This window comes from Amorphotheca resinae (genome assembly GCF_003019875.1).
Source record: "Amorphotheca resinae ATCC 22711 unplaced genomic scaffold M430scaffold_8, whole genome shotgun sequence".
NCBI lineage: Eukaryota > Fungi > Ascomycota > Leotiomycetes > Helotiales > Amorphothecaceae > Amorphotheca > Amorphotheca resinae.
Window position 1 is genome coordinate 808,577 of NW_020194478.1, and position 26,663 is coordinate 835,239.

Consider the following 26,663-nt stretch of genomic DNA (forward strand, 5'->3'; position numbering starts at 1 on the left):
TTGAAATGACCCCTAAATATATCTAACCTAAGGTACGGCATGATGACTAGGTACCAAACTTCAACATCATTAAAAGGTCGGGTGCTGTCTATACTTTGATGTAGGTAGTATGATAGAGTTCTTGCTAACCTTTTGTTACGCTGGAGATCGTACCACAAACAAGCTTTTAGTTGTATGAGAGTAGAACCAATTCCTTTGTTTGCAGTGACTACTACCAGTATTCTACCTATCTAAGATAGGAGAGCCAAAGAGTTGCAGATGTACACACTATCCTAGTCCGGATATACGCCAGTACCTGCTGAACTCCTCCTCTTCACTGTCCGTTTCATCAATCTCATTCGCACATACAATGCTCTCATCTCCGCGCACCTCCGCTCATATAGACCTCCTCTTAGGCCCGAACTTCTCAGACACAATCATTTCGAACCCATCCCCCTTCTCCAAGTCGCTTAGATCAGCACCAATCTCTAAATCCACAGCATTAAGCGTAAGGTCCTCACCGTCTGGAAACCCCCCATTACGATACATCCAAAGCCGACTCAGCTGCCTAACTGTCTTCCCCTCGGCACATCTCGCTCCTCTGCGTGCCTTCTCTCCTCCATCCGTCATAATTCTCACTCCAGAACTCGATTTCTTCTCTCCATTGACGGTCGTCGGGCTCATGGGCAAAGAAATGCCTTGCGCGGTGAGTTCGTGCTTTTCGGCTGTGGCGGTATCTACCCTCACAATCTCATCTAGAACCGATCTTGCGCTTGGTTGGGCGTGGTTCAGTGCTGGGAAGAGGTAGGCTAGATACTGGGAGAACAGAAAGCCGGTATAAGACGGTGCGTTCAAAACGAAGATACGTCCGCAGTAATTATTATCGAGGACTTTGATGGCGTGGTGCAGAATTCCTGCAGCTGCGAGGAGATCGGTTGAAAGGGCGTAATGTTCAATGTACTGATCCTTAAGTTAATTCTCTGACTGGTTGTTATAATTAAGGGGGAGGATCCGGATGAACATACTGGTATGGCGCGTCTGCGCTTTTCAATTCTGTCCACATTTGGAGGACAATCCATGGCGCCATTCGTCGGGACACCTCTTGCACTGTCTGATTTCCTCTTCTCGACTACCGAGCACGGGTTCGACATATACTTCGCCGCGCTTCCAAAGGTGTATATTTCGATTTTCCCCATCAATTCAGCGCCTAGATCAACAAATAAGGCATCCAGGGTCTGTGCCAGTAACGCAGCTCCTGTTCCATGGGCAAGTACCACCACTTTACTCACTGACGGCTTGAGAAGCACATATCGAAGACGATTGTATAAAGTTCTGGATGAAGATTTCCGAATAGGAAACGGTGATAGATGTAATAGGATGTCAACGACCACACCATAGGTCGTGTTGTGTATTCCTAGAATGGGACGAGAGAAGATGGTTTGCAGTTCCCTGAGGTAACTGGCGAGTTGGCGGCTGCTACAAATGAGTTAAATATGCCTGTTGTTGTTTGGTAAAAGGAAAGAAGCATACCTGGTTGCCGAACCGGGGATAAACATCCATGTCTCTTCTGGGAATACTCTGGTTGAATCTTTGAGCCCTCTGGAAGTTCTGACAAGTGGCGATTTGTTTAAAGGCCAGGACAATACCCTGACGAGAGCTATGAAGACCCCACAGAGAGGCACGAAGACAATCCCAGGGAGGTAGAGGAAAGCGGGGACCGCAATTATCAACGCCCAGAATTCCAGGATGGATAGGATACCTTGTAGGCATATGTCCCAAATATCTGGCACAGACCTAGGGATACTTCGTGCAAACTTCATACTAAGCACGGATCTTGCCATCTGTGGTATGCATCGAACGCTTTGTGTCACAATCCTCAGGTCATTGAGGAACATTTGCGCAGTTGTTTGTCTATGGTGTGTTGCTGAAGTTCCACAAGAGGCATCGACCATTGCTGGGAGGAATGTCACTCCATCACTGGAAATGGAACAAGTCTCAGTCGGTGTAACACTTGCACCTGACCCATTCCAGGACGCAAAGGTGTTTCGTCTCGGTAACAAAGTCATTTTCATAGAAGGTAAAAAATGTATATTCGTGTCAGAATCAGCATCAACCCTGATCAGAGGAAACAAAAGGGAGAAGGGTGAGAGGGGGAGCTGCTTTAAAAGTAGGTGGAAGCATGAATAGGTACGTAACTGTACTTGCATCCTTAAGCTGAACTTGAGCTAGAATAAACCTCCATCCTTGTATTCCACAACCCACCCCCTTAGTGCCTGGGGATCTATCATATTTTTTTCCACCGCACTCGATGTTATTTATAGATAGAGAATCAACGCAAGTTTCGAGACTCCGAACAGCATCTAGCTATTGACGGACACAGTGCGACTATAGAACAGCGGAATGAAGAAGGACTGGCCTCTCGAGAAGGGAGCGGATTGTGTTATCACATATCACAATGATTTGATGACAGAGTAAAATATAGAAATGCCAAGTAGTGAGACAAGAGGCACTGAAATAATTGCGAAGAGAAATAATAACATATTACTCGATGAAGGAGCTTTCCTTACCAGCCTTCTACCAGCCTTCTGCTCCGGATTCATGCCCACACAAAGGTAGATGGGACGTCTGAGGTAGCCAGTGGTCTGGGTCAGGTGATGGCGTGACAACATAGTACAGGGTGCTAAAAGGCCCTAAACCAAATCGGGTTCCGATAATCCTAATCGGGAGTCCGGGGCTAGTTATGCATAAATACTGTACTACAGTAATCGGCGGCTAACCTGTTCGGAATTTCTCATCCCTACCCTACGAACACCATTTGGGATACTCAGGCATACAAACAATGCAAGGGGCTAACTGGGGACCTTCTTGCTCTGAGCACAACAGCAACCTCCTGCACATCGGTATCATCATATGGTACCCAACCACGAGAATGGGAACTTTCGACCATGACTGCGAACACCGTTCAGACAAGAGCAAAGACCCACCAATCGTTCACACCACCGGAACCTGTTTACACACCGCCACTTTACTTTTGGCAGTCCGATTGTCTCTGCCCAAGCCTTGCCGGCATGATAGAGTCCGCCTGCAGCTCTTTAAGCTCAAACTCAAAACTCATGTAGACCAGTAGGCGCAATACCCGGGTCCATCTTCCCCCCTCATTCTCTGTGTCTCCGTCTTCCGTGCATCTGTAGCGCCATATCATCGGACGGAACATTGTATGCCGCTCGAGAACAGTAACATCGGCTTGAGGGAATATGGTGTGTAAGTCCTCGGGCACGGAATCTTCATCGGACTCTGAATCTAGCGTATACCACAGCAGCTGTACTGGAACATCAGCTGTACCAGGTGCTTTAGGTATGCTGGGGTGGATCTTTCAAGACCAGCCCCCCGAGTGCCCTTTCCAGTCTTGTTCTTGATCAGAGTGATAATTCGAGTGGAGGGAGAATTCATGTATCAATACAAATCCCTACGAGGTACCCCCAAAATGGATCATTCGTTGGGGCCGTGGTGACGAGTATCCCATAGAGTCTGTTACCAAGATTTATTAGTACCTATAAGGAGCTGCAATGCAAAGTGATATCGATGATCATTGGGAGATTCCTGCGCGAGGTTTGTCCTTTCTCCCCCCGGTTTTAAAGTCTGGTGACCCTCGGTACGTAGGTAGATTGTTTAGGGACGAAGGTCCTGTGTTGTTGGAACCCAATCAGGATGTTCTAGAGTAGATGTGTAAGCATCCGAGCAAGAGTGGAAGGGGCAGCGAGGAAATGTGGATAGAAGGGTAAGGCTACCTATGAGCACCCTCACTTAAATTCCAAGCAAGCCATCGACGCAAACTTGTCCCCAGATACCCTTCTTGAATATCACGAGGACTCTTCCTTTCCTGGGCTTGCCGACTATCAAGCTCCATTCAAGCCAACGAGAATTTTTAGCAGAAAGACAATCAACCAAGATACACACAAACGTTGCCATCCATGACCCCCTCGTGGTGTATGTTCTCGAACGATATTCCTACCTTCTTCGGTCTCCCTAACCTTTCGCGCCTTGTCTTTCAGGGTCCATTCTTGCAACACTGGTTTCTCATTGCATATCGAATATCAATAAAGAGAGGACAGGTGAAATCGTATGGCCGTGGTATCATGATAGTATTACACAGGAGTAGAAAGGAAAGGAGGAACACAGCAGCAAGTACCATCAAAACCAAGGAGAATTGAAACCGTACTGACTGACGCTCAACCAAACCCAAGTCATCCCTTCCAGGTCTCTCGCGCCAGGGAGAAATAAACAAGCTTAATTGCCCACATGAGATCGGAGATGTGTATGCCCGGCACGTTTTCTTTATTTGTTCTCCATCTCTCTCACACTGGCGCCGCTTGCTCTATACCACACGTCTCCTCCCCATCTCATCATCCTCTCAATCGCCGCAGTTGGGGTAAGGGCTGGTCGAACATCGAGATAGAAGACTGGTTCCCCAGTCGGTTCCGGAGGTCCCGAGTAGTAATCGATCACGTATCTGACTTCCTTTTTCTGGCCCTTATACTCCCTCTGCACGAACCAATCATGACGATCAAACGGCGGCTCAGTCCTAGTAATCATTAGCTCTATCCAAACCATCCAAACTGAGGAATGAACGTACGCAAAAGCACTGGGGTAAATCTTCCCCATGATTTGAATAAAAGCAGCCTTGGGCGTCATCTCCTTCGGCCGTCCCATAAACCTAATTAATTTCGGCTGGATAACTTCGGCCTCATTCGCTCCCGCCTCTAGACCTGCACCTGCCATACTGCCCTGTTCTCCTCTTTTACACATTTCCCAACCGCGCTTAAGGCCGCCGGCAAACCTCCTCTCCCATTCCACGATCTCCGCCCATGCTCCCTCATTCAGAAAGTTATGCACAGATACCATGGACTCCACTGCACTGGCATCGGTGTCTGTATATCCCTTCCGTAGTAAGGCGTTGTACATCTGTTGCGGACTCGGATATTCCCAGTTTCCATCCCCAGAACCCTTGGGAATGCTACTTGGTTCTCGTTCGGTGGGCAAGGAAACGGTCTGGTTTGGGGCACGCTCCTGAGAAAGATCGGGGAACATGTAGTTCAGAGGGTTATATTTGGAGTATTTGGAAGAAGATTTGGATTCTTGCTTAGAGGATGTAGCTTCTGGGGGTGTGTAGGGGCAGGCTGATGCTGATTCCGCTGGGGGAGCTGGAGGTTTTGCCACGGCGGGAGATTGGTGCATCGGGCATCCTGGCTGCTTCTTGTTAGGTTGTGAGCAGAAGGCAGAGAATGAAAACTTACGGGTGGTGATAGACTGGCATCGCTGGGCATTGGGTGAGGAGCACTTCGCGCGTTAGCGACTGAGGCGTTGGTGTCTGCCCAAAACCATCCCATATTGACGGTGATTATGAATTCCGATCAGAAGAAGATATAGTACAATGTGAATTAGAAGGAGGAGTATTGGAACACGGTTGAATGAGGTTTGATGTTTTTTTTCTTTGCGCGTCAAGATGTGATTGTATGGGCGATTTGGTCGACGGATGCCAAGGCGAAGTAAAGGTCCAGTCAGCGAATCTTTATTTCTTGCCATTCGCTCCGGCTGTTTCCGGTCACCCTATCAACTTTTAACCTCATATGAGAACTAGGTACAGAGTACGGTACCTCGAATACTTTGCACTGCTTTCAACTCATCGGGCTTATAAACCATTGCTTTGGGCAATCGATCGTTTTATTTCTATTGTCGTCGTGTCCCCATCGAACAGAGCAAGGGCAATTGCTCCATATGCCACGCAACGTCGATGGCAAAGTACGAGATATTCGTCGTGAATAGCGGCTTAAACGCGGCCAATCAACAATTCCCCTGTGTATCAAAGCCGCAACAATGAAGCTAATACTTTCACTAACAGCTGATGAGGTCAAGGGTGCCAGCCGTTCATGTAGACCTGGGGAAGGGCGCTGATTGCTGGATCGCGGACTGCTGGAACTTGGAACCCTTTGGACAAGGGTTGGAATGTGCCAGAGCTTCACTCTGGGCGAGTAGCAATTCTGATTCAAGATATTAAACCCGGAGTCCATTAGAGAGAGCTACCTATGAGGGCAACGTTGTAGCTTGGTGCAGTATTACTCCCAAGAGCCTTCATGTACTGTTTTAGTCTGGGTAAAGTGATTAAATATTCCTCAAAGAGAGATTCCCTACTATATCTTCAAAAACTATATGCATGCCTAAGGTACCTTATCTATAGATACCTCCGTAAGCCTCAAGGACAATATGGTTCAAGACTCTGCGAACCCCCTTCTAGAAACGTTCCATCTTGATATTCGAGTCCTCTACCCTTGGTACATATCGGCACAATTTATGCACGCATGCCTGAATGCCGAGTTGTAAAGCCTGACGTCACGTCTTGTTCAACTCATACGCGCTGCCTTTTATCCTACCTAACGTACTGCCAATGGAGTTTCGATAACAACCACACAATTGACGAAGCCATCTTCAAGGGACGATGAGGTCGCCCTTGGCCATAGGCCGTCTATGCCTCCGTCAAGCACCCCGAATTCGGTCCGCCACTAAGCCCCGCGCGCGATTTTATGGCGGAGGTAGTGGAGGACGATTTTGGAGACAGCCCCCGCGGCGCCCAGGCTTGATATTGGCAGCGGCGCTCAGTCTAAGTCCTGCGGTATTCGTTCAACTCGCGGGGGAAGACAATGAAGGTAGCGATCAAACGGCCGAGGAGCGCATGCTTGAGGCATCCCGAGACGAGATCAAGAAGAAAGTAGGGGACGACGTGTATGGACTTCGACGTCTCGGACATAGTTTGGTGTTGTTCGTGGAACTGTATGTTTGGGAACCCCTATGCACGGGATTGAGGTTCTTGCATCTGGTCATTATCTTCGTGCCGGTTTTCGTGACAGTCCCAGTGATTTGGTTTGGGAAGAGGGATAAGAGGAGGAGCAATGAGAGATCAGGCACGCTATGGTGGTATTCTTTCTTGGTGAAGAGTATGGAGAGAGCTGGGCCGGCTTTTATTAAGGTATGGCTATCAAATTTTGGACTGGGATGTCGCTGATGCTTTGTAGCTGGGACAATGGGCGGCCTCACGGTCAGATATCTTCCCAATTCAGATGTGCGAAATCATGTCCCAACTTCACTCGAATGCCCGGGCTCATCCCCTTCACGAAACAAAACGGATCATACAAAATGCATTTGATGGGAGACCATTCGAGGATATATTTGAAGAGTTTGAAGAGAAGCCTTTGGGAGTAGGAGCTATTGCCCAAGTATACAGGGCGAAGTTGAAACCTGACTTGGCTGTACCGGGAGATCCGGAGCTGGACGAACCATCTAGTCTGCGACATAATGTACGAAAGAATGTCGATACCTTGATCAAGAGCACGCCTCAACGGGTACCATCTTCATACGTTGCTATAAAGGTTCTGCACCCAGGAGTGGAAAGAATGGTCAGACGAGATCTAAATATAATGGGATTCTTTGCCTCGGTCTTGAATGCAATTCCAACCATCGAGTGGCTCTCGCTTCCAGACGAAGTCAGACAGTTTGGAGAAATGATGCGGTTACAACTTGACCTTCGAATTGAAGCCGCCAACCTGACGATCTTCAGGAAGAACTTCAAAGAGCGAACAACAGCGTGGTTCCCGTACCCTTACTCCGCTTTTACAACTCGACAAGTCTTGGTAGAAGAATATGCCCAGGGTATCCCACTTTCTGATTTTATGGAAAATGGCGGTGGCATATTTCAACACGAAATTGCTGATGAAGGTCTCGACGCATTTCTAAGGATGCTCTTGCTGGATAACTTTGTACACGCCGACCTTCATCCAGGAAATATCATGGTTCGCTTCTACCAGTCTTCTCAGCCTCATCTCCCATTCCGCAAACTCAAAAACGACGAGGATCCACAGCGACAACCCGATGTCACGGAACAAGTGCTTGCTCGCCTCCGCCCATATAGGCATAGGAAGGATATCAAAGCGTGGGAAGCCGAATTAGTGAAAATAGATAAAGAGGGCTTCCGGCCCCAACTCATCTTTATTGATACGGGACTGGTCACAGAATTGAACGACACAAACCGCAAGAACTTCCTCGATCTCTTCAAAGCCATAGCAGAATTTGACGGCTATAAAGCCGGGCACCTGATGTGTGAGCGCTGTCGCCAACCCGAAGCTGTCCTGAATGAGGAAGTTTTCGCTCTTAGGATGCAGCATCTTGTGCTTGGTGTCAAGAGCCGTACCTTAGCGCTAGGAAAGATGAAGATTGGAGACATCCTAAATGATGTCCTTGGCATGGTCAGGGAGCATCATGTCCGGATGGAGGGTGATTTTGTAAATGTGGTTATCTCAATTCTGTTACTAGAGGGAATCGGCAGAAGTTTGAACCCGGATATCGATCTCCTTTCTAGTGCGCTGCCTATTCTTAGACAGCTTGGGACACAGAGCGGTGGTGGAATGCTGAGGAAGGGTGATTTCTCCATGCTGAAAGTGTGGGCTGGGCTGGAGGCAAGGAAATTCTTGCAGGCCAGTATTGAGGATGTAAGTTATCCCCCATCCCCCTGGTTCTCCTCCTTTTGTAACGGAACACTGACGATATTAGGTCGAACGATGTGTTAAGTACGATTTGTTATCACCGAATGTATAAGTAATCATGGATCATCTGTCATTGGTCTTGCTGGCGTTTGTATAGAGAGTAAAGGAAAAAGCAGGACATCCTTCCTGCGATTTATGAATAGACAAGAGTTTCAACAGAGCCCTGCATCTCACGAGTACATTACTTATCACTTGCCAGTAATTAATAAGTGAGCGTTCTCGAAACGGTTTTCGCGGTGGATGCCTTTCCTCTTTATGGCATGATTTCAAACCGCTGTAGCTGTGGACAGCACCCATCTCCATCTTCTGTTTACCTGTCAATTAGCCCAAAAAAGGTTGGCGAGTGGACAAGAGTCTCAATCGTTCGAGCCCGCTCATCTATCAAACATTAAGTACTACAAGTACTAGTCGTCACCACTTGGTAGAAAGATCTGCTTGTGTTAGTCTAAAAGGGATAATTCAGACTGGCATGCAATTTCGAGGATGGTCATGGAGGGAGGGAGCAAGGCCTTCCTCATCCGAGATAATAGAATTTGATAGACTATAGTTTAGATAATAAGGGGGGATGGGGAGTGTGATGATCACGTGATACTTTTGTCATGGATGAGGATTGGGAGTGTAGGAATCACTTTAATTTTTATTTGATGTCTTTCATATAAGAAATCACTCACCAATCGGCAGGATAAACTGGAGCCCTATAACGAGAAGCAGGCGGAAAGTAACTAGATTGTAGGGTATCGGTGATCAATCACGCTGTAGACAATCATTTCAACAGATGCCATGATATGCAACTTCGAAAGGGGGAGAAACAAATCAAGCAGCTCTGCCACCCCTCTTCTTATTCTCCCTATGCCTTTTCTCCTTCGCAACAGCCTTCCTCCTCTTCTTCCACGCCCGGTTCGCCTCCCCTCTATGCTCATAAAACCATTTCTGGAACTCACTCTCTGCTTCTGTTCCCTTTGCATCGCCTTCGCCGTCCTTGTGCTCCGTAGCAACTCCTTTCCCTTTGATCTTGCTAACAGGGGAAGAATCCTCTTCCTCGTCGTCAGCAGTTTGATCAGTAGGCCACACGAACTTCTTATTCACATGCGCCGTATCTGGCGTCGGAGCCGCCGATCTCTGGACCCTGAACTCAAACTCCTTTTGAGTGTACGGCGTAAACAATACCTGATTCTGCGCTTCGGATTCTTCTGGTTCCACATCTTCATCATTCCCGAAGAAGGAGAATGATGGCTCGGAGGGGTTAGATCCGGTTGCCTGGCGTTGGGAGTCTGGTGTAGCGGCTGGTCGTTTGTAAAGCGCTTCGAGGGGATGGACAACTTTGGGTTCGGAGGGCGCTGCAAAGGCGGTAGGTTCAGGAATAGTAAGTGTTAGACCGGAGGATGAGACCGGTCGAGAGCTGGCGTTTCCAGAGTTCTTAAGAATTGATTGGGGTGTTTTCTGGGGCTCCTGCCCTGAAGGTTCGGCATCAGATTCGGAGTCTGAGTCTGAGGAGTCCGAAGAGTCTGATGAAGATTCAGACTCTTCCTCTGACGATGAACTAGAGCTTGATTTTGAAGTGCCATTTTGGACAGGAGGAGCTGGTTGTAAGTCTGGTTCCACTTCGGCCGCAGCTAAATCTTCCTCTGATGAACTGGCATCGGAGCTCTCGTCCTCAGATGTATCACTCGAGTCTTCATCCACTGGCTTTGATAATTCCTGGGGCTTCGATGCTCCATCTTCTGATAGGCTATCACCCTCCGACGATTCATCCTCTTCTGACGAGCTGTCGCCCTCTGATGATCCATCATCTTCTGACGAGCTGTCTTCCTCCGATGAGCTCTCAGGCGTAACATCTTTCTCGATAGGGTTTGCGGCTTTATCGGATTTCCGCTTTATAACAACCTCCTCAACCAGGTTCCCATCCTCATCTACCCATCCTTTCCCCTCCACATACTCACTGGCTGTTTTCGCCTTCCCCTCTACTTTTGGAGCCCTCAAGAAACTGGCATGTTTCACGGTCTTTTCAAACTCATGCACAACGACCTCTTCCGGCCCCTTTCCCTTCTTCTTTTTCTTCCTCTTCTCCGTCAAGTCCACCTTATTTGGCGGTACCACCGTCTTGAATAGACACTCCTTCCCAGAGGTATACTTTGACTTGGTCTTCTTCTCCTTTTTGTCATCCTTTTTCCCTACTTTAGAAACGGGAACCGTCCAGCCCCTCTTCACATTCCTTTCCCCAATCTCAACAGCAGGTATAGTCTCATCCCTCTTCCTCTTTTTGCCCCGCTCCTTCTTCGGCTTCTCTGGCTCTGGCTCTTCGGGGACAGGTATATTTTGTGGCCGTGCGGATTCAATGCGGATTTTCGTGCCTTTGAGAATAGCGCCGTTAAGTTTCTTTTTTAATTTAGAGGCTTCCTCTTTCGGCAGCTCCAGGAAGCCGTATGCGCGTTCCGGGAAGGTTTGGATAGAGTGGTAGCTGATGTTCCGGGCGATAGGGAGGAGGGATTGTGAGAGAATCGTGGGGAGAAGAGAGGGCGTTAGAGGTGTTATATGTAGCCGAGTGTATTCATCTCCATCGCTGGGAGTAGGTTCTGCCATGGTATGCGAATGCCATAAGGGAGGCAGTGAGTATATGTTTGCGACATAAAGTTGAAGGATTTGACGCTTTTCGGCTAAATTCCGGCGGCTAACAGCGCTGGGTTTTCATTGATTCTGGCGCAAACGAACTCCAAGAGCTATGCGAACAGAAACTCGCGCAGCAACTACAAGAAAAGGAGAAGGAAAAGGAAGCATCGGAATGTGACTTTCAGATGGAGATATTATATTACGACTTTGCCAAGAGGAAGTAAAGCCTCACGAACTAGGTGTTTCACTCGGCCTGGGCCCTTCAAAATGAACCTGCTAGTCGGCAGGATCAAAGTTGACCAACTGAACCACAGAAACCTTGCCATGTCCAAGCAGAGTCTTTAATGACAGCTTCAGCAATATCTACAGAACCGTTTACACAATCTCCATGTTCTGCCAGCATAGCACTGGGCCTTGCAAGCATGGCTTTTGGAAGGACTGTACTGGGCAGATGTTCAGCGCTGCAACCACAGACGAGTCACATTCTGTAGGCATTTCCTGCTTGATTCGGCCACGCTTCTTTTACCCCAACTTGCCTGCTATAGCGTTATGCTTTGACGAGAGATCTGAGGTGGATACTGATTCCTCCATCAACTCGTGTATGCTGCTCAAGTCCGAGGTGCTCAAGCTTTCTACCAGCTGAAGTAAAACGATGACGGAGGTTTGCCCTTTAAAGTCTATTTAGCTGTCGACATAAGCTTAGAACATTGACAAAGGACATCATCGCCGGGGCCGTCAAATGAACGAGATGTGACATTCAAGGTTGAGCAATATCCCAGAGCATTTGCCAAATGTAGGGTGGTAGTCTTTACCCCGGCATAGAGCGTTGAAGCAGGAAATGATTGAGCAAGAAAGCGTTTTCGCGGCAAGACTCATCTGAATAACTACCTAGACATATCATCGGTGACTAACAGCTGTGAATGAATATGCGAGAATTGAGTTCGATGCTGAATTATAAAACAACTATCAAATCTGGCTTACGGTTTCCCTCCTCAATCCTTCACCACACTGATTTACTTACTCACCCCATATAATAGGGATAGCTTCCTCTTCAAAAATGGTTGATACAAACACAGATGAGCGCACTGTCGCTCTGATCGCACAACTTCTCTTCGAGGACAGACGAGCGCAGGAAGCCGCAGATAGACGACTCGCCATGTTATTCTCTAACCAAGGCGTTCTAGGGCACGTTGAAGAACGACTTCATCCTAGTCAGGGAAGGGTTGGAGAATACGTTGCAAACGACGATACTCCACGTCAAGCCAATGCAGCTGAACCACGGAAAATCCAACCCCTATCTATGCAGAAGGTTCAGAGGTCACGGACGCATATTACTCCCGAATCATCAGTGACAGCAGCAAAGAGGCCACCTCCTATTGTGGCGGAGTCCTCCACAACTGCTTCAAAAAGGAAAGGGCCGAAAGGCCCCGGTTCAACAGAAGCAACAGCAGATGATGGACCGCACACATGCATGGCTTGTCAAGATCAATTCCCGATCACGGAGTTGGTGCAGGCCTCTTGCAGTCATGAATACTGCCAGGACTGCAGCACTGCATTATTCACACACGCGATAAAAGATCAGTCAATGTTCCCGCCAAAATGTTGCGGCCAACCCATTACTCTCGAATCTGTACGGAAGTTCTTGACTGCAGAATTAATAGATGATTTCAAGAGGACCAAAGAAGAACGCGATACGCCTAATCGCACTTATTGTTCAAACAAGACGTGCTCAGCATTTTTGAAGCCAATAGAAACAAGAAAACCCGCTACGCTTTGCGTTGGTTGCGGAGCCAAATTCCGAAAACGCTGCGCCAGTCCGAACTGCCTAGGTTATCCTGGGACCGCTCGCATAGAAGTCGTTCAGGAAGATTGCCCACGCTGCGGACGGAGATATCAGGCATATTGTCCAAATCGAGCTTGTAAAGACCATGGTAAATTACAGGAGGACACCGTCAGAAAAGATGATAACCTTACTTGCTCGAGTTGTGGAACTATCACTTGTACTATATGCAAGGGAGCAGCTCATTATGGTGACTGCCCCGCTGACACAAACTTACAACGAGCACTCGAGACAGCAACGGAGAACAACTGGAAAAGATGCAAGGCTTGTGGACAGATTGTAGAACGTATAGATGGGTGCAATCATATGATAGTAAGCTCAGCTCTCCTCTACACGCCTCTCTTGACAAAAAGCTAATTATCACAGTGCGTGTGCGGGGCTCATTTCTGCTATACGTGTGGAGCGAAGTGGAAGACATGTCGTTGTTCTTACTGGCCCGATCAGCCCAATCTTGCGGCAATCGAGGTTGACATTAATGACAGACTCCCCTTCAATCGCGAGTTTCCCATCAATCACGGGCCTCCCATCAATCATAGGCTTCCCATTCATCACGAGTTTCCCATCAATCGCGAGTTTCCCATCGATCACGGGCTTCCCGTCAATCACCCTCAGCTATTTCAGCCTCGTCACCGTAATCCATTTTTGCAAGAGGATGGCCTCCTAGATCAAGGCGGGATTGAAGGACTAGAACAACATATGGAGAATGCCAGAATCAGACAGGCTCTCGACCCTCTGTTTCTTGTTGGTGCTCGATTGGATGCCGAGCATCGGCCACCGAGATTGCCAAGAATGGTTCAGACGGCCCAAGATCACCTGGACGAATTATTGCTCCGTGGTGTTGTTGCACCTGACCCTATTCAGCAGTTGAGAGAGGCCGAGAGGATCGAGATATTACGTGACTACCTGAATAGACCGGGTATACGCTTGAATGATCATATTGATCGAGAAGCAGATGATGAATTGCTTCTGAACCTTCTTCGTAATATGCCCTTACAGGGGCGTGTATTTTATGGGCCTCTTTGAAAGAGACAATATTACACTGCGTTGGACTAACCTTCTTGAGCCTTTCTCTGTTGAAACAGCAATTGAGTTTAATATTCTACCTCCAAGTTGGCGTCCCAGTGGAAAGTTACAAAGTTACAAACTTGGTCGTCAACAGGAACACTACTCTCATCTTTATACAACCAGTATATTGATTTGCAATCAATCCTAATCTCTAAGCGGCAGATTGGGAGATTCTCTACGTGGTGCACGACTCCTTCGTTGTCCCTTCGCATTTCTTCAGGATCAGCTGTACGAGGTAGATTTCGGTAGGCCTTCAATTGCTAAAGGACCGTCATCCCTCTGTCCGGGGTCGTAGGATATAGGTTGTCGGGAAAACGCTTTGAATCACGCTTGAGCTTCCATAAGTCTCCATCTCTATTCGGCAGCTTCATTTTCACCTCGCACATCTGAATAAATGTAGAGGTATGGCTAGGTATCAGCGTGAATGGCAGTATGAAATCACGGTGCAACAAACGCGGCCATGAAGAATGTTGGATAACAATTCAAGAGAACCTATGGTGGTTTCTGTGGTCTCGAATAGCTTTTGGATTATAGATGGAGACCCCCTTTCGCCTTCAGTTGAGGATTTCTTTGTATCAAGTCTTGAAGTCTCCATCCAATACCCTCCCCGAAACCTGTAACCACCTCTCAACGTTTCATAATCGAATTGCTCCTCCTAGAGTCCATAACCATAACACTCATGGCCCGCCTCTCCTCGTCTTATAAGACCAATCCATCCCACCATCGACGTGCATGTTTCTGTACTGATTGACGTTTCCAGATTGTTGTATACTTGCATGCTGTTGCATATTTCCGTAGTGACGCATATTTCCAAATTGTTGCATGTTTCCGTACGACGCGATGTGGACATATCCTTGCCCATGCACCTGCGTATCGCCGTGTCCCAGCTGATTACTCTGCCCTTGCGCGGCAACGCTTCCACTTGGGACCACTACTCTTCCAGCTCTGGAAAACCAATTCATATCCATACCCATGGTACTCGGCTGGTTTACAGTGTTCTCAGAACCCTGAAACACATCAACCGGTCCAGAACTCGCCATCTCAGCTCTCTTCCTCTTCTTTGCCGCAGTCCTCTCGTGCCATCTCCTTTTTACATCTGCCATATGGACGCCCTTATGATCCAATATTGCACTAGGGGACACATATCTGAGGCCAAGAAAGCACAAGAGTAGTCTGACATCTGCCTGGGCTTCCTCGGCACTTTTTTCCTTTGCAGTATTTTCGGCTATGTTTTCCCTTTCGTCGACCAACCGATTCCAGCGATTAATAACAGCCTCTTTGCGTTCGCCGCAGTCTCGAGCAATTCTGTCCCAGTCTCGGTAGGAGCCATCAATGATGTTGAGGAGGATCTGCTCTGTCACGGCGTTGGGACAGTCGACACCGCAATCCGGTAGGGTCGTAACTGGAGTAGAGAAGGATTTCTGTGGATTCATGGCTGGTATGAAGCTTCTCTGCTGATTCATTGTTTGCATAAAGTTGGCCTGCGAATTCTCTGTCGGTGTGAAGTTACTCGGTTCATTCATTCTTGGTGTAAGGTCCTTTGGACTGGGAGTAAAGTTCTGCGGACTGATTGGTGTCATTCTGGGAGTTGGTAATACAGATGTACCCGTATCCATGGCAATTTTGTATACCAACCATGTATCTCGAGTTGGAATAATGTGTATCTAGTGTCAGTGGGCTATTTGGAAATCGGAGGGTTATTTCGCCCGGAAGCTTTTATAACCCAGGCGGAAAGAACGTCTTTCGAAACGAAGTCTAATCGCCCCTTCTTGTCATTCTCACTAGAATACAAACTGCATAATTGAAGGCAAATAGAATAGAAAATCTTTACGAAGTATCAGAAGATAAGATATTAAAAAGAATTAGAACATTCCTAGGTACTTTGACAAGTTCCCGTCATTTCCAACTCTCAGCTCTTTCTTTTACATTTCCACGCTTCAATTTCAAGTGAGAAGTCCCCCAGTCTCGACGACAATTGGCTTTTTGCAATAGAGAAGAGATCCTTGTCATGCAAATACGAGCATTCTTTCGAGTGTTCCACACCGTGGATTGATTATTGGAACAAGCATCGCTGAGACATAGTTACAATGGTAGGTTGGAACAAATAACGTATGAGGCAGTAGAAAACTATATGTATTTATAAATTAAGTTTGAGAATGGAGATCGATGGGGGGTTGAGTAAAGGGAAAAGAAAGAAGCAACTGTCCAGTTTGACTTAGGGTGATGTATCGTCTAAAAAAGGGGTAGGAAAAGGGGCGGTGCACGTGATTAGATAGATAATATTTCAGGAAAATAATTTTTGACCCGACGGATTGTCGCAAACAACATTTTCGTCAATCCAGCTAAGGTAAGGTAGGAACAATTTGTCGTGTGCGAAACCCTTCAGTATGAGAATGAATCTTCCATTGAAGTAACGTCGACTGTTTGGTGGCCTGGTGAAAACCGAAACCGTTATGACTTTGGCTGTTGTGGAAACGTTTTCATCTCCGCAACTTCCTTATATTAATTACCAAGTGGTCTCCCTTCAGGTTAGGGAGTAGCTCATACGTTTCGAAGTTTCTCGGAGTATTCCGATGGTCTTTGATGACTCGGCGTACCGTCATTCTTTTCTTTTCTATCTATTTCCCGTATCCTATGTTTCCTACGATGTCTTCAAACTCCGAAATCCCCTTGGCTTGTCAAAGCAAAGCACCTCTAACCCAGAGATCTCGATCTCCAACCGACAAAAGCATCATCCTAAATTCTCATGTAAACTATCTTTCGATAACTAGAACTTGCATCTCCGAGAGGACGACACCATCGATCCCCTTTCTAAACACACGCCCGGTCGAACTCTCAGCTGCCTGCCAATTACCTCCAGATGACAGTCCAATACGCTCTCCCCTGCTACTGAGCGATGGTCCCACAACTCAAATTACACGAACTGCATCGCAATTAGATAACCTATCAATAAACGACACAGGTTCCGGTTCTTCAGGAGGATCCCTCTATTCTCCAGAGACAGGTCAAAGTCCGCTCAGTATAAGCAGCAGCGGGCATCTTACACCGCCCTCATTCCAGACCGACGATGGAAATCCTCCCTCCCGATCCCGCAGAAAGAACTCTTTTAGCTTATCAATGGTGCCGATACCCAAGAGTGCAAAGACAATGGGACATGGGAGGGTGCTTCACTCCACGAAACGAGGACACAGAAGCGCAAAATCCCGTTCATACGAATATCGCCCTCGTTTGTACGTTCCTGGATGTCCAGTCGCCCCAACAGCCTTGAAAGGTCAAAAGGAGCTCTGCAGGGCTTGCAGGGGGCACACTGGTACATTTAGGACAAGACAATTTAGTCGAGGAAAAGCCAAGATGTATAGACGAATGATGCTCCCAGTCGTCTCGAGAAGATGGAGTTCCGTGGAGAGTGGCACACATCAAATATGCCTTACATCAACTTTGCTAGCAAGATCTGCCGCGTCGGAACCTATGAGTCCTAACCTAAGCCAGCGCTCTCGAAGCTCAACCTTCACACGCGGTTCCTTAGATCACAATATTGCCCCCACCATTCAAGAAAAGCTGGCGCTCCGCAAGGTAGGTCCCAAACCTCTGCGAACTCCTACGATAACTACATTGCATCGAGCAAGTGAAGGAAATGGGGATTCAGAGGCCAGCAATATCGCCGATACTATGGCATCCACAAATGGTCCCCACATAGGTTCGGCATGTTCAAGAAGTCAAGCACATGATAGGTGCCCCTCTGAGTGCCCAGTCACCAGAAAAGGCATCGATTCTATCACTGAACCAACTGGAACAAATATGGAACGGAACTCTCGACCTCACAAATGTCTCGGTGCTCATTTCTCAATTAATATTTCTTCGACGGCGAAAGTAACGCGAGCGCTTACTTTCACCAGGAAAGGCCTCGTTCCCAAGACAGCATCACCCGTTAAAACTACTATCACGGTCGCTGAAGTCCAGACGACTACTGCAACACGGAAATACTACGTGAACGATCTTCAAGTTGTGTCAACTGCTGAGAGAAGTGCAAAAGCCTTATCACTAGCTCCCTGCGAGAGTACTGCACATGAGGTTATCTGGAAGCCAGGAGATCCTCCACAAAGTACAACCTACATGATAGAAGAAGGCAAGGCTTTGAATAATTCATCTTCAAGCACAAATTCGGAGACAGCGCCTGGAAAGCCACTGTTCGAATCACCAGAAAGTGGCAAAGAAGACGGACTTGATTCGAAGAACGAAACAGCTTCGATACACCGGTGGTCCTGGAGTATGTCGCAAAAGAATATCCCCATGACTATCAATTCATCAAGTTTAGATTCAAATGGATTGACGCCTTCTTCTTAAATTTCGCCAGTAGTCCCATCCGGACCTCCATATTCCGGAATTCCCCCAAAAGCCAGGCTACTGCCTCGTGTTAAATCTGGAGTTTACGTACATGAGCTAATAGATGTGGTTTCCAGAAAGCCAGCTGCGGATTGGTATTCTCCGCTTCTAGATAGTTCAGCATTTGACCCACACCTCACCTCGACATTATTTCATGATGCTGAAATCGATGCTTCTAGGGCTACAGTAAGCCATCCTATCAAGAACCAAGATACCCAGTGGTCGCATCACGCCTCGGAGGGAACCTCTCCATCCTTAGAACAGACAAATGCAAAACAAGAGACTCTTCACAAGAGTGTTGTCAAGGCACATCCGAATGCTTTACCTCGCGTTGGATCCACTTCTTCCTCTGGGTCTTCACTCGGTATTAGTTCCGGTGAACGAAAGAAGACTTCGAAGTTTTCCGCCAAACATGTGAAGACAATTGATGACGAGCAAAACCGCGAGCGTGCAGGAGCTCACTGTGTCCTTCCCTAATGACGCCCTCCCATCCGACTCGTTAGTCAGATGCTGCGCATATTAATGTATCAGGACGGTTAAGGATGAGGTGTGCAAGGAGGACAGTTGTGCACCACATCATTGTGACACTTGTGCAAAAAGACCTAAGAGCTCCAAGTGTGGATTGGATCGGTAGATTGTCCTGCACGGAGAACAAGAGAACAAGCGTCAGGCGGCTGAGATTAGAAGATTTGAATAGAATCCAAGCTTTTTCTGGGGCTATTCGTCCATCACGTGTGATGTGTTCAAATCAATTTCTTCCATTCTCACCGGTTCTCAGCATTTGATGTCCCTATCTTGAGCGGGAGCTTCTACCAAGTACCACTTGCCTTCTATTCATCAGCAGTGATATGATGACAATTCTGGAACCCAGGACCTAGGTGAAGGCCATTGAAGAGAGCAAGCAGAAGAGAAAAGATCTGTGATGATGACAGCGGAGAGAGTTGGAAAATCTCGAAATCTAAAGAGTCTGTGGCCAAAGGAGAGTGATACTTGGATGTTGTAAAGTGTGAAGGCTATCTTTAGGTGGGAACCGTGTGGTTGATGGCTCTTGTCTACATCGTGAATCCAGATCAGCTATAATTAAAGGCTTTCTACGTTTATCAAACTGTTATATTATAGTAGATAGAAGAAGATGATAGGAGAAGTTGTGTGCTGGAATAGCAGAAGTGCTATTATAAGATGTTATTTGACGTCGGGGTGACGCTCTTGAGTAATGCTTCTTGGTTTCGGTCCACTCCCTGAAAATGGTATATATATACATCGTGCGTGTCCCGAAGACGTTTTCAACGCTTCACATAAGGGATTCACAGTATTCTCAAACCATTAATAATAATGGAACTTGGGTTGAAGCTGACGCGTGGTGCCAATTCCGTTTTCGTTCTCGCTTTCTCTAAATCAGTGGCGCCCACAGGACCACATGTTGAACACTGATGGATAGTAACCAAACTTGGACGGCAGAAACAATTCCTTGAAAGAATGGCTACGCTTGCTATCAAACTTCAGGAGTGTACAGCCAAAGACAATGAAAGGTAGAATAGCGGTAGACCAAGACTTTCCCCTTCCTTCCGCTTCACTTCCATCATCTTCTGCTCCTCTCAATTCATTTTCTAACTGCCGCCCTTCTGGTTCTTCGGATCACTCTTTTGTGGTCGCTTTGGGAGAAACGATGGCCTTTGAGGTGGTAATGGCCTTGGGGCTATTGGTTCTTGGGGTAATGGCCTTCGGAGTAATGGCCTTTGTTGTGGTGGCCTTGGGAGAAACGATGGTCTTTGGGGTGGTAATGGACTTTGTTGCAATGGTCGCTGAGGTTGTAATAACGGCTCTTGGGGTAATGGCTCTTGGGGTAATGACCTTTGTTGCACTGGTCCTTGAAAAAGTAATGACGGCCCTTGGGGTAATCCTCGGGATGGCATTTGGCCCAAACTCCTTTGGGGTAGTACCCCCGGATTGGGTGGTGCTGCTCCTCCATCGACGGGTCCCACAGGTCTCCTCATAAAAGCTACATAATATCGACAATGACGAGGGCAGGGACAATCGTAAATGACACCATGACCACTGTAAGTAAAGCCCCAATCTCTCACCTCCTGTTCCTCCAGCTCAATAGCCACATCCAGTCGATTCGCATGTGGTATGAAAAACTCTCTGGCATGGAGATTCAGGGACGGCAGCCGTAGCTCGAGAGCGGCGACGAAGTCCGTCCTGGCGATAGTAGCGGCTAGGTCCTCTGGTAACAATAACGCGGGCTGTAGAACAAAATCAAGGCGGTTTTGGACAAAGAAGTCTAGGACCCGTTCCTCCACTACCTGAAGCGGGCTGGCTAGCCGGAGATTGCTGACAGGGCAACAGAAGACGTCGTCAGTGTAGAAGACGCATTGCTGAGGGATTTCGGCCATTTTCTATAGTTCTGCGCGTACCATCAGTACAAAAGGGCATTACTATAACTAGATGCCCAAGTTCCTCTTTAGAGGAAGTGCTTGCTGTAATTGGACTCTTCAGGACAGGATCACACAAAAGGTTTCTAGGATCCAGACGACCAACAACTAGATGTAGCAAGAACCTACCAGTTATTGATCATTGATGACACTTCACCAAGTATGAGTACATTGAACCATATAAATAATTCAAAATTATTCTTTCCGATCCCTCGAGTACTCGGTAGTCGTCGGGAGTTGAAACCACTATTTCCCTTAAAGAAAGGGGGAGTCGTCAGGTGAGGTTATGATATTCACTTGCAGAAGTGTTCCACTTGGTAGTAATACAGATAATTGAACTTGTGAAGTTTGTAAAAATCATTCGGGAATCAAATATGAACGATTTAAATAAAGTTTCCAGGTCTCTTGTTTTCTTGCACCCTCGTTACTTCCCCTTTCCACCCTACCTTATCTTTCTTCGGAGCACAGAACCCCAACAGGAATGGGAAAGGGCATTTGTATCCTAGAGATATCATATCACTTTGAAACAATAATATCCCACGGTAGAAATCGGTACAGTAGAATCAGGTTACTGAAACCACACAGAATTTGACCGACAGATCCATTGTAAAATCATATACAGGGAGTACATAGAATTGAATAGAAGAGATGAATGACAACAAAAAGTCCAAATCGAAATCAAAAGTAAAAATGTAATAAAGACGAGAGAATGCGCGAGGATGTCAGAGCCTTGAACGGAATGCGTGTTCTTCCACACACACCTCCTTAGGAGCAATAACTATTCAGACCTGCGCCAAACCCCCTTTCGATCCATTTAATGGGTAATATGAGGATGCCATGACGTAATTTGCAGAGTGTCATAATATGACTGTGAGCTTACGTGGATAACGAAGTTCACAATGCAGTTAAGTCACGTTGTGACTAGGATTTAGCATGAATGGGCACTGGCCGGGCCATTTGGGCTTCCCAAAGACATGAGACGCAATTCTTGCCCTTCCTCGGCAAGTTGATGAGAGGTCGAGTATCAGTAATGGAAATAGCAAGAATGCTTCTTTTGCCTGGGCTTGATAAGATCGCAGATTGGAGTATCCGAAAGGCATTGTTCCGTTGGCCTCACGAAGGTTCGACAACTGGTGGACAAAACGCTTCGACCGAAATTTCGCCAACTTCATTGATGTCACGTGGTCTTCTCTTGTCAGCAGCCATTTTATTTCCTAGTTCCCTCTCAAATATTCGACTCCAGAGTCAACTCTGCGGTGTAACTGCGACTTAGATTCAGAGATATATTGTTACTCAGTCAACCGCGGAGATACTTACAAGTGATAAGTGTCTTTCCCATGACGGAATCTGTGCCTCAACGGTACCTATATCTACCACCCCACCTTCGACAAATATACAACGTTGTACATGAAGATATGGAACTTCTGGGATGACCCACTTAATGCAGAATATATATTCGGCCAGTTGCCAGATACGAACTCGGAATTCATTCTCGTAACCAACTTTCCTCAAGGTTTCACTTTCATGTCGGAGCACTGTTCAAAATCACCACTCTAAATCCTGTTTCATCACTCGAGTGACTGATTTTAACATGGGGGAGCCGATTGGAATTATTGGCGCTGGAATAACAGGCCTGGCCACTGCCATGGTCCTCTCTCCCAAGCACGAAGTCACCATCGTCGCTCGAGATATGCCAGGCGACCTCGGATTCAACTGGGCGAGTCCATGGTTCGCATCACCCTATTTTCCGTGATACAACCTAGGTTCCTAACAAAGTATCAGGGCAGGTGCAGCATTCCACCCGCAAGATAAAGCCACCAAAATAGCACAAGAAATGCAAATGGATTCCTTCCACTACTACTGGGCTCTCGCACATCGGGACCCGAAAAGTGGGGTGCAAGTCCTGCCTCTGACGGAATATTTCGATGATCGATCGGATGACTCGCAGACTTGGTATAAGACTCTCATGCCAGGTTATCGAGTTATCCCCAAGTCGGAGTTGCCCAGTGGATGTACGCACGGGGTAAAATACACCTCGCTGTCGATGAATCCTCAAATTTTGTTACCATGGCTCAAGGAGCAGTTGGTGGCCAAGGGTGTCAAGTTTGTGAGGGCTGAAGTCAAGTCCTTCGATGAGGCTCGCGCAATAACAAAGGCGAGGCTTATTGTCAATGCTTCTGGCGTTGGCGCGAAAACTTTGGCAGGCGATGATTGTGTGATGCCTATCCGTGGTCAGACGATGTTCGTTAAAACTGATTTCAATGAGTTGATCATGAAAGACGGATCTGAGTATACATATGTTATTCCAAGAGCGGGGTCTGGAGGTGTTATCATTGGTGGGGTTAAGTCAGACAGACTGGATACCGAGGTGGACGAGGAATTGAAGAGCGATTTCTTGATGAGAGTGAACCGTCTCACGAACGATACATTCAAGAATGTTGATTTAAAATCTGTTGAGGATATCATTGGCTTTCGGCCAGGGAGGAAGGGAGGATTGAGAGTGGAACGGGAGGGAGATGTGGTACATGCTTATGGTGCTTCAGGAGCTGGATATATATATTCGTTTGGGGTAGCGGAGAGGGTAAGGAAGTTAATTGATGGACCTATTAAGGCAAAATTGTAGTTACAGCTTCCTACGTACTTTTGAGAGGGGAGAGTAGCATGGATATCTTTTTCTCTAGTAGCTGGAAACAAATGGAGTACTTGATGAGAGCCGCGGTATATATGATACGACAAGGTATACAAGTACCGGAAGAATGATCGAACCGATCCATGCTTGCCGATATTTGGGAGAGGTTTGGGGCTGATTTCAGCTTCTAGATTCATTAGATGGGCTCATTAGCTGCAATAGATGGTCTTACAGCAATATAGGTATGCAAACATCAGCCTGAGATGTTCGCTGGGCCCGGAGGTTGAAGTACTGAAGAATCTTACTGGAGAAGAGCGGGAGACTCCCAGAGGCACTGATGAGACGCAAGAAAGGAAAACTGATACACAATAAATGAACCATTTACCGGAGAAGAAGAACCATATCCAGTATGCTCTCTTGCACTTGATACGACGAAAAGGAAACCAATGGATTTTGGGAAGTGGGCTTTGTGTCTCTGCTCTTCATCGTAGCTTGCTGATACAGAACCGTACAGCACAGCGCTGGTCCAATCTGTCATATACCTTAAACATTTGCTTCGAATCTCTTCGAATCAGATACTGGTCTGACATCGAAGATGTGTTTGGTCACGTGGATGCCCCCAGTGCCTGACAGCCCGGCAATGCTTGGCGGCGCAGGATGTTCTTTGCATGGCGACGATGAGAAACTTCAATAAAGAAAGCTTTCCTGTCTCTTCACTGATAATTCAACCAATGCATTTGCGAGTAAATCAATGACTTGAACGCAACTGGCATCCCATCATTCGTAATGCCCAGTACCGCGCTTCGGTCAGGGATCTATCCCTAGGACCGGAGAGCAAATCTCGCGCTGGAGGCGACAACGAAAAACACGCTGTGATTCAGCTATTATTTTTGATTCGGAATAGACGGGGGAAGATCAGCAAAACAGCTTCGAATGAGAAGCATTTCGCGATGAGGAGTTGTGACTGAAGAGATGCGAGGTTCAACTTGTCGTTGCGGCAGTGGATCTCCGTCTGCCGTCTGCCAATGATCAACAATCCACGACGCCCATGCGATCGATAACCATGCAAAGCCGGGCGCTTAAAAGCACTTGGCAACAACCAACCACAATTCCCATATCGAGTGTCCCTTACTGAGGGGAAGCTCATGCATGTTCCTGATGACTGGACCAGCCAAAGAGAATCATTGTCACCAGCCTCGTCCAATGGCGACCATGCCACTATATCACCTCGAACCGCCCATTTGAAAGGCTCAAGAGTCAAAACGCACTTGACTCCAGGTTCTGTCTGTATCGGAGTGCGTTTCGTCCCCATGAGGTTCTTTTTAAAATAGCTGGGGCTTCGTCTTCGTCACGATAGCAGAGACAGCATGAAGCTTGTTGGAACTGAGACGAGAATCCCAGCACAGTCGATCCTGCTCTTTCTTACCTCGATCGATATAAGTTCCGCGAACCTTCTCACCAACATACCAAGGAGCAATCCGTTGAACATCGATTGGGGCCCAGCTCCACCACCTGAAGACGGACCGCCTCTCTCAGCTGGAGCATCGAGGAACAAGTCATTGCTCCCAGCTCAGATCAGTGGCATCGTTGGAGCCTACCTCCTCTCGGCCTGTATCGTCAGTATCGGGATCTTCCTCGTCGGTAGAAGTCTCCGGCGGCGGATCGCAGCTGCATACAAGGCACGAGATATTGAAATGATAGAGACGGTCCCTCATTCTATCAATACTCAGTTCAATCCTCAGTTCAATCCTCAGTCGCCAGCCAGCCCACGATCCTTCAATTCCCCCTCATCCTGGACATCACAAGAGAAATCCGCTCCCAACCCCTACGTCTTTCCCCCAACATCACCCCGCTCCCCCAGATCTCCCTACTCCCCAACTACACCTCCCAGCTTTGGGGATCCGAACGTCGACAGTCGAGTCGTGGAACGGGACCAGCAACTGATGGAGCGAGATCTGGAGGAGATATACTCATATGTTATGCAACAAGAGGAGGCTAAGGCTGCAGGTGTACCAATTTCAGAAATGCCTCTACCTGCGAAATTGCAAAACGCGGGCCCAGCTCCCCCGGCCGCTTCACAACGCTCTCCCGCGAAGAAGGCCGAGAAGCAGCGGCCAGCAAATATCATGCTAGTTCCAGAGGAGAGCAAATCACCTAAAAGCTCTCGAGCCTCGTCGATAATCTCCTCCATAGTATCCCCGAGAAAATCAGGCTTCAAGAAGAACCTGCGGATTTCAAGCCCGATTCAGTCGCCGAAAGATGGGAATTATCCCGGGGGCACAGCGGAGGAACGTGAGCCTCTCACTCCAAGATATTATGCCCCGCCACCACCACCACCAATTCCCACGGATCAGGTCCCCTACCAGCCAACAAGGCAGAATTCTGGGAACTCTGTAGCAAGCCACACGAGGACCATTGCGGAACAACTCGAACCGTACGGACCAGGATCCACCTCAGCATTCCACAACAACCGCTCACAAGCAAGCTTTGGTTCCCAGCTCTCTGGTCCCACCCTCCCTTCCTCTCCCAAACCACGATCCTCTCTCTTCCCAATATCAACCTCTACTCCCGGGCCATCCAATAATCTTAACACCGCCTCCCCCAATAGTGCTGTCACCCCCAGCAGCACCATCACCCCCAGCAGCGCCACCTCCTCGATGCGGCAGCTGCCCCTGCGACAGTTCGAGCCGCCCATGGCCTCGCCCTCGTACGCCTCGTTCCAGCAATCCACCAAGACAACCGTACTGGAGCGCACGACGCCCGACCCATCCAAGGGCCCCACGACAGCCGGGCTGAAGACGCCATGGAGCGCGGGCGCCGTGCCATACAGCCCGTACCAACCCTTCACGCCCATGTTCCCAATCTCGCCGCGCCTGGTGACTAGGGAGGACCGCAAGAAGATGAAGAAGCAGGAGAAGAAGATGGGTCTATCGCCGCGGACTGAGCTGGTCGCGGATGATCTCTGGGATAGCGGGTATTAGAACGCTCCTCGGGAGAGAGGCGTAAGATGCCCATAATAGGAGAGCCGCTTGGTTGCTTGCTTGTGCCCTCCCTCATCGAATTTATGTACGGATGGATGGAGTTCGGAACGGAATCCAATGTAGGGGTATTGGAGGATGGGGACTTACGATACCATG

At 47.8% G+C, this 26,663-nt stretch overlaps 10 protein-coding genes across 10 annotated transcripts; 5 read left to right on the forward strand and 5 right to left on the reverse strand.

Annotated features, from left to right (window-relative positions):
• Positions 1-216: 216 nt before the first annotated feature.
• Positions 217-2,324, reverse strand: M430DRAFT_255788 (hypothetical protein). The gene is made up of 4 exons (XM_024865262.1): positions 1,510-2,324; positions 1,005-1,455; positions 501-939; positions 217-438 (listed from the first exon to the last, which is right to left on the reverse strand). Exons 1-4 carry the CDS (start codon positions 2,184-2,186, stop codon positions 407-409), a joined length of 1,599 nt encoding a protein of 532 aa, XP_024719612.1. The 5' UTR covers positions 2,187-2,324; the 3' UTR covers positions 217-406.
• A 1,990-nt stretch (positions 2,325-4,314) lies between these two features.
• M430DRAFT_104980 (hypothetical protein) lies at positions 4,315-5,366 on the reverse strand (the record flags this gene model as incomplete). The annotated part of the gene is made up of 3 exons (XM_024860972.1): positions 4,315-4,561; positions 4,613-5,226; positions 5,274-5,366. 3 exons carry the CDS (start codon positions 5,364-5,366, stop codon positions 4,315-4,317), a joined length of 954 nt encoding a protein of 317 aa, XP_024719613.1.
• Positions 5,367-6,511: 1,145 nt separating this feature from the next.
• M430DRAFT_123637 (hypothetical protein) lies at positions 6,512-8,748 on the forward strand. The gene is made up of 3 exons (XM_024861885.1): positions 6,512-7,000; positions 7,047-8,516; positions 8,578-8,748. Exons 1-3 carry the CDS (start codon positions 6,707-6,709, stop codon positions 8,620-8,622), a joined length of 1,809 nt encoding a protein of 602 aa, XP_024719614.1. The 5' UTR covers positions 6,512-6,706; the 3' UTR covers positions 8,623-8,748.
• Positions 8,749-9,299: 551 nt separating this feature from the next.
• On the reverse strand, positions 9,300-11,150 carry M430DRAFT_67641 (hypothetical protein; the record flags this gene model as incomplete). The annotated part of the gene is made up of 2 exons (XM_024869299.1): positions 9,300-10,075; positions 10,238-11,150. 2 exons carry the CDS (start codon positions 11,148-11,150, stop codon positions 9,384-9,386), a joined length of 1,605 nt encoding a protein of 534 aa, XP_024719615.1. The 3' UTR covers positions 9,300-9,383.
• A 1,498-nt stretch (positions 11,151-12,648) lies between these two features.
• Positions 12,649-13,443, forward strand: M430DRAFT_104742 (hypothetical protein; the record flags this gene model as incomplete). Its single annotated transcript, XM_024860950.1, has 3 exons — positions 12,649-12,958; positions 13,139-13,329; positions 13,384-13,443. Coding segments are annotated over 3 exons (561 nt in total), but the record flags the coding sequence as incomplete, so codon positions are not given.
• Positions 13,444-14,759: 1,316 nt separating this feature from the next.
• M430DRAFT_29036 (hypothetical protein) lies at positions 14,760-15,698 on the reverse strand (the record flags this gene model as incomplete). The annotated part of the gene is made up of 1 exon (XM_024865841.1): positions 14,760-15,698. One exon carries the CDS (start codon positions 15,696-15,698, stop codon positions 14,760-14,762), a length of 939 nt encoding a protein of 312 aa, XP_024719617.1.
• A 1,030-nt stretch (positions 15,699-16,728) lies between these two features.
• M430DRAFT_20332 (hypothetical protein) lies at positions 16,729-18,942 on the forward strand (the record flags this gene model as incomplete). Its single annotated transcript, XM_024864277.1, has 2 exons — positions 16,729-18,349; positions 18,437-18,942. 2 exons carry the CDS (start codon positions 16,729-16,731, stop codon positions 18,940-18,942), a joined length of 2,127 nt encoding a protein of 708 aa, XP_024719618.1.
• A 1,130-nt stretch (positions 18,943-20,072) lies between these two features.
• Positions 20,073-20,858, reverse strand: M430DRAFT_29038 (hypothetical protein; the record flags this gene model as incomplete). The annotated part of the gene is made up of 1 exon (XM_024865842.1): positions 20,073-20,858. The coding sequence occupies one exon, from the start codon at positions 20,856-20,858 to the stop codon at positions 20,073-20,075; it is 786 nt and encodes a 261-aa protein (XP_024719619.1).
• Positions 20,859-22,238: 1,380 nt separating this feature from the next.
• On the forward strand, positions 22,239-23,520 carry M430DRAFT_142361 (hypothetical protein; the record flags this gene model as incomplete). Its single annotated transcript, XM_024862760.1, has 2 exons — positions 22,239-22,625; positions 22,680-23,520. Exons 1-2 carry the CDS (start codon positions 22,489-22,491, stop codon positions 23,518-23,520), a joined length of 978 nt encoding a protein of 325 aa, XP_024719620.1. The 5' UTR covers positions 22,239-22,488.
• Positions 23,521-24,893: 1,373 nt separating this feature from the next.
• Positions 24,894-26,507, forward strand: M430DRAFT_29040 (hypothetical protein; the record flags this gene model as incomplete). The annotated part of the gene is made up of 1 exon (XM_024865843.1): positions 24,894-26,507. The coding sequence occupies one exon, from the start codon at positions 24,894-24,896 to the stop codon at positions 26,505-26,507; it is 1,614 nt and encodes a 537-aa protein (XP_024719621.1).
• Between the last annotated feature and the right edge of the window lie 156 nt (positions 26,508-26,663).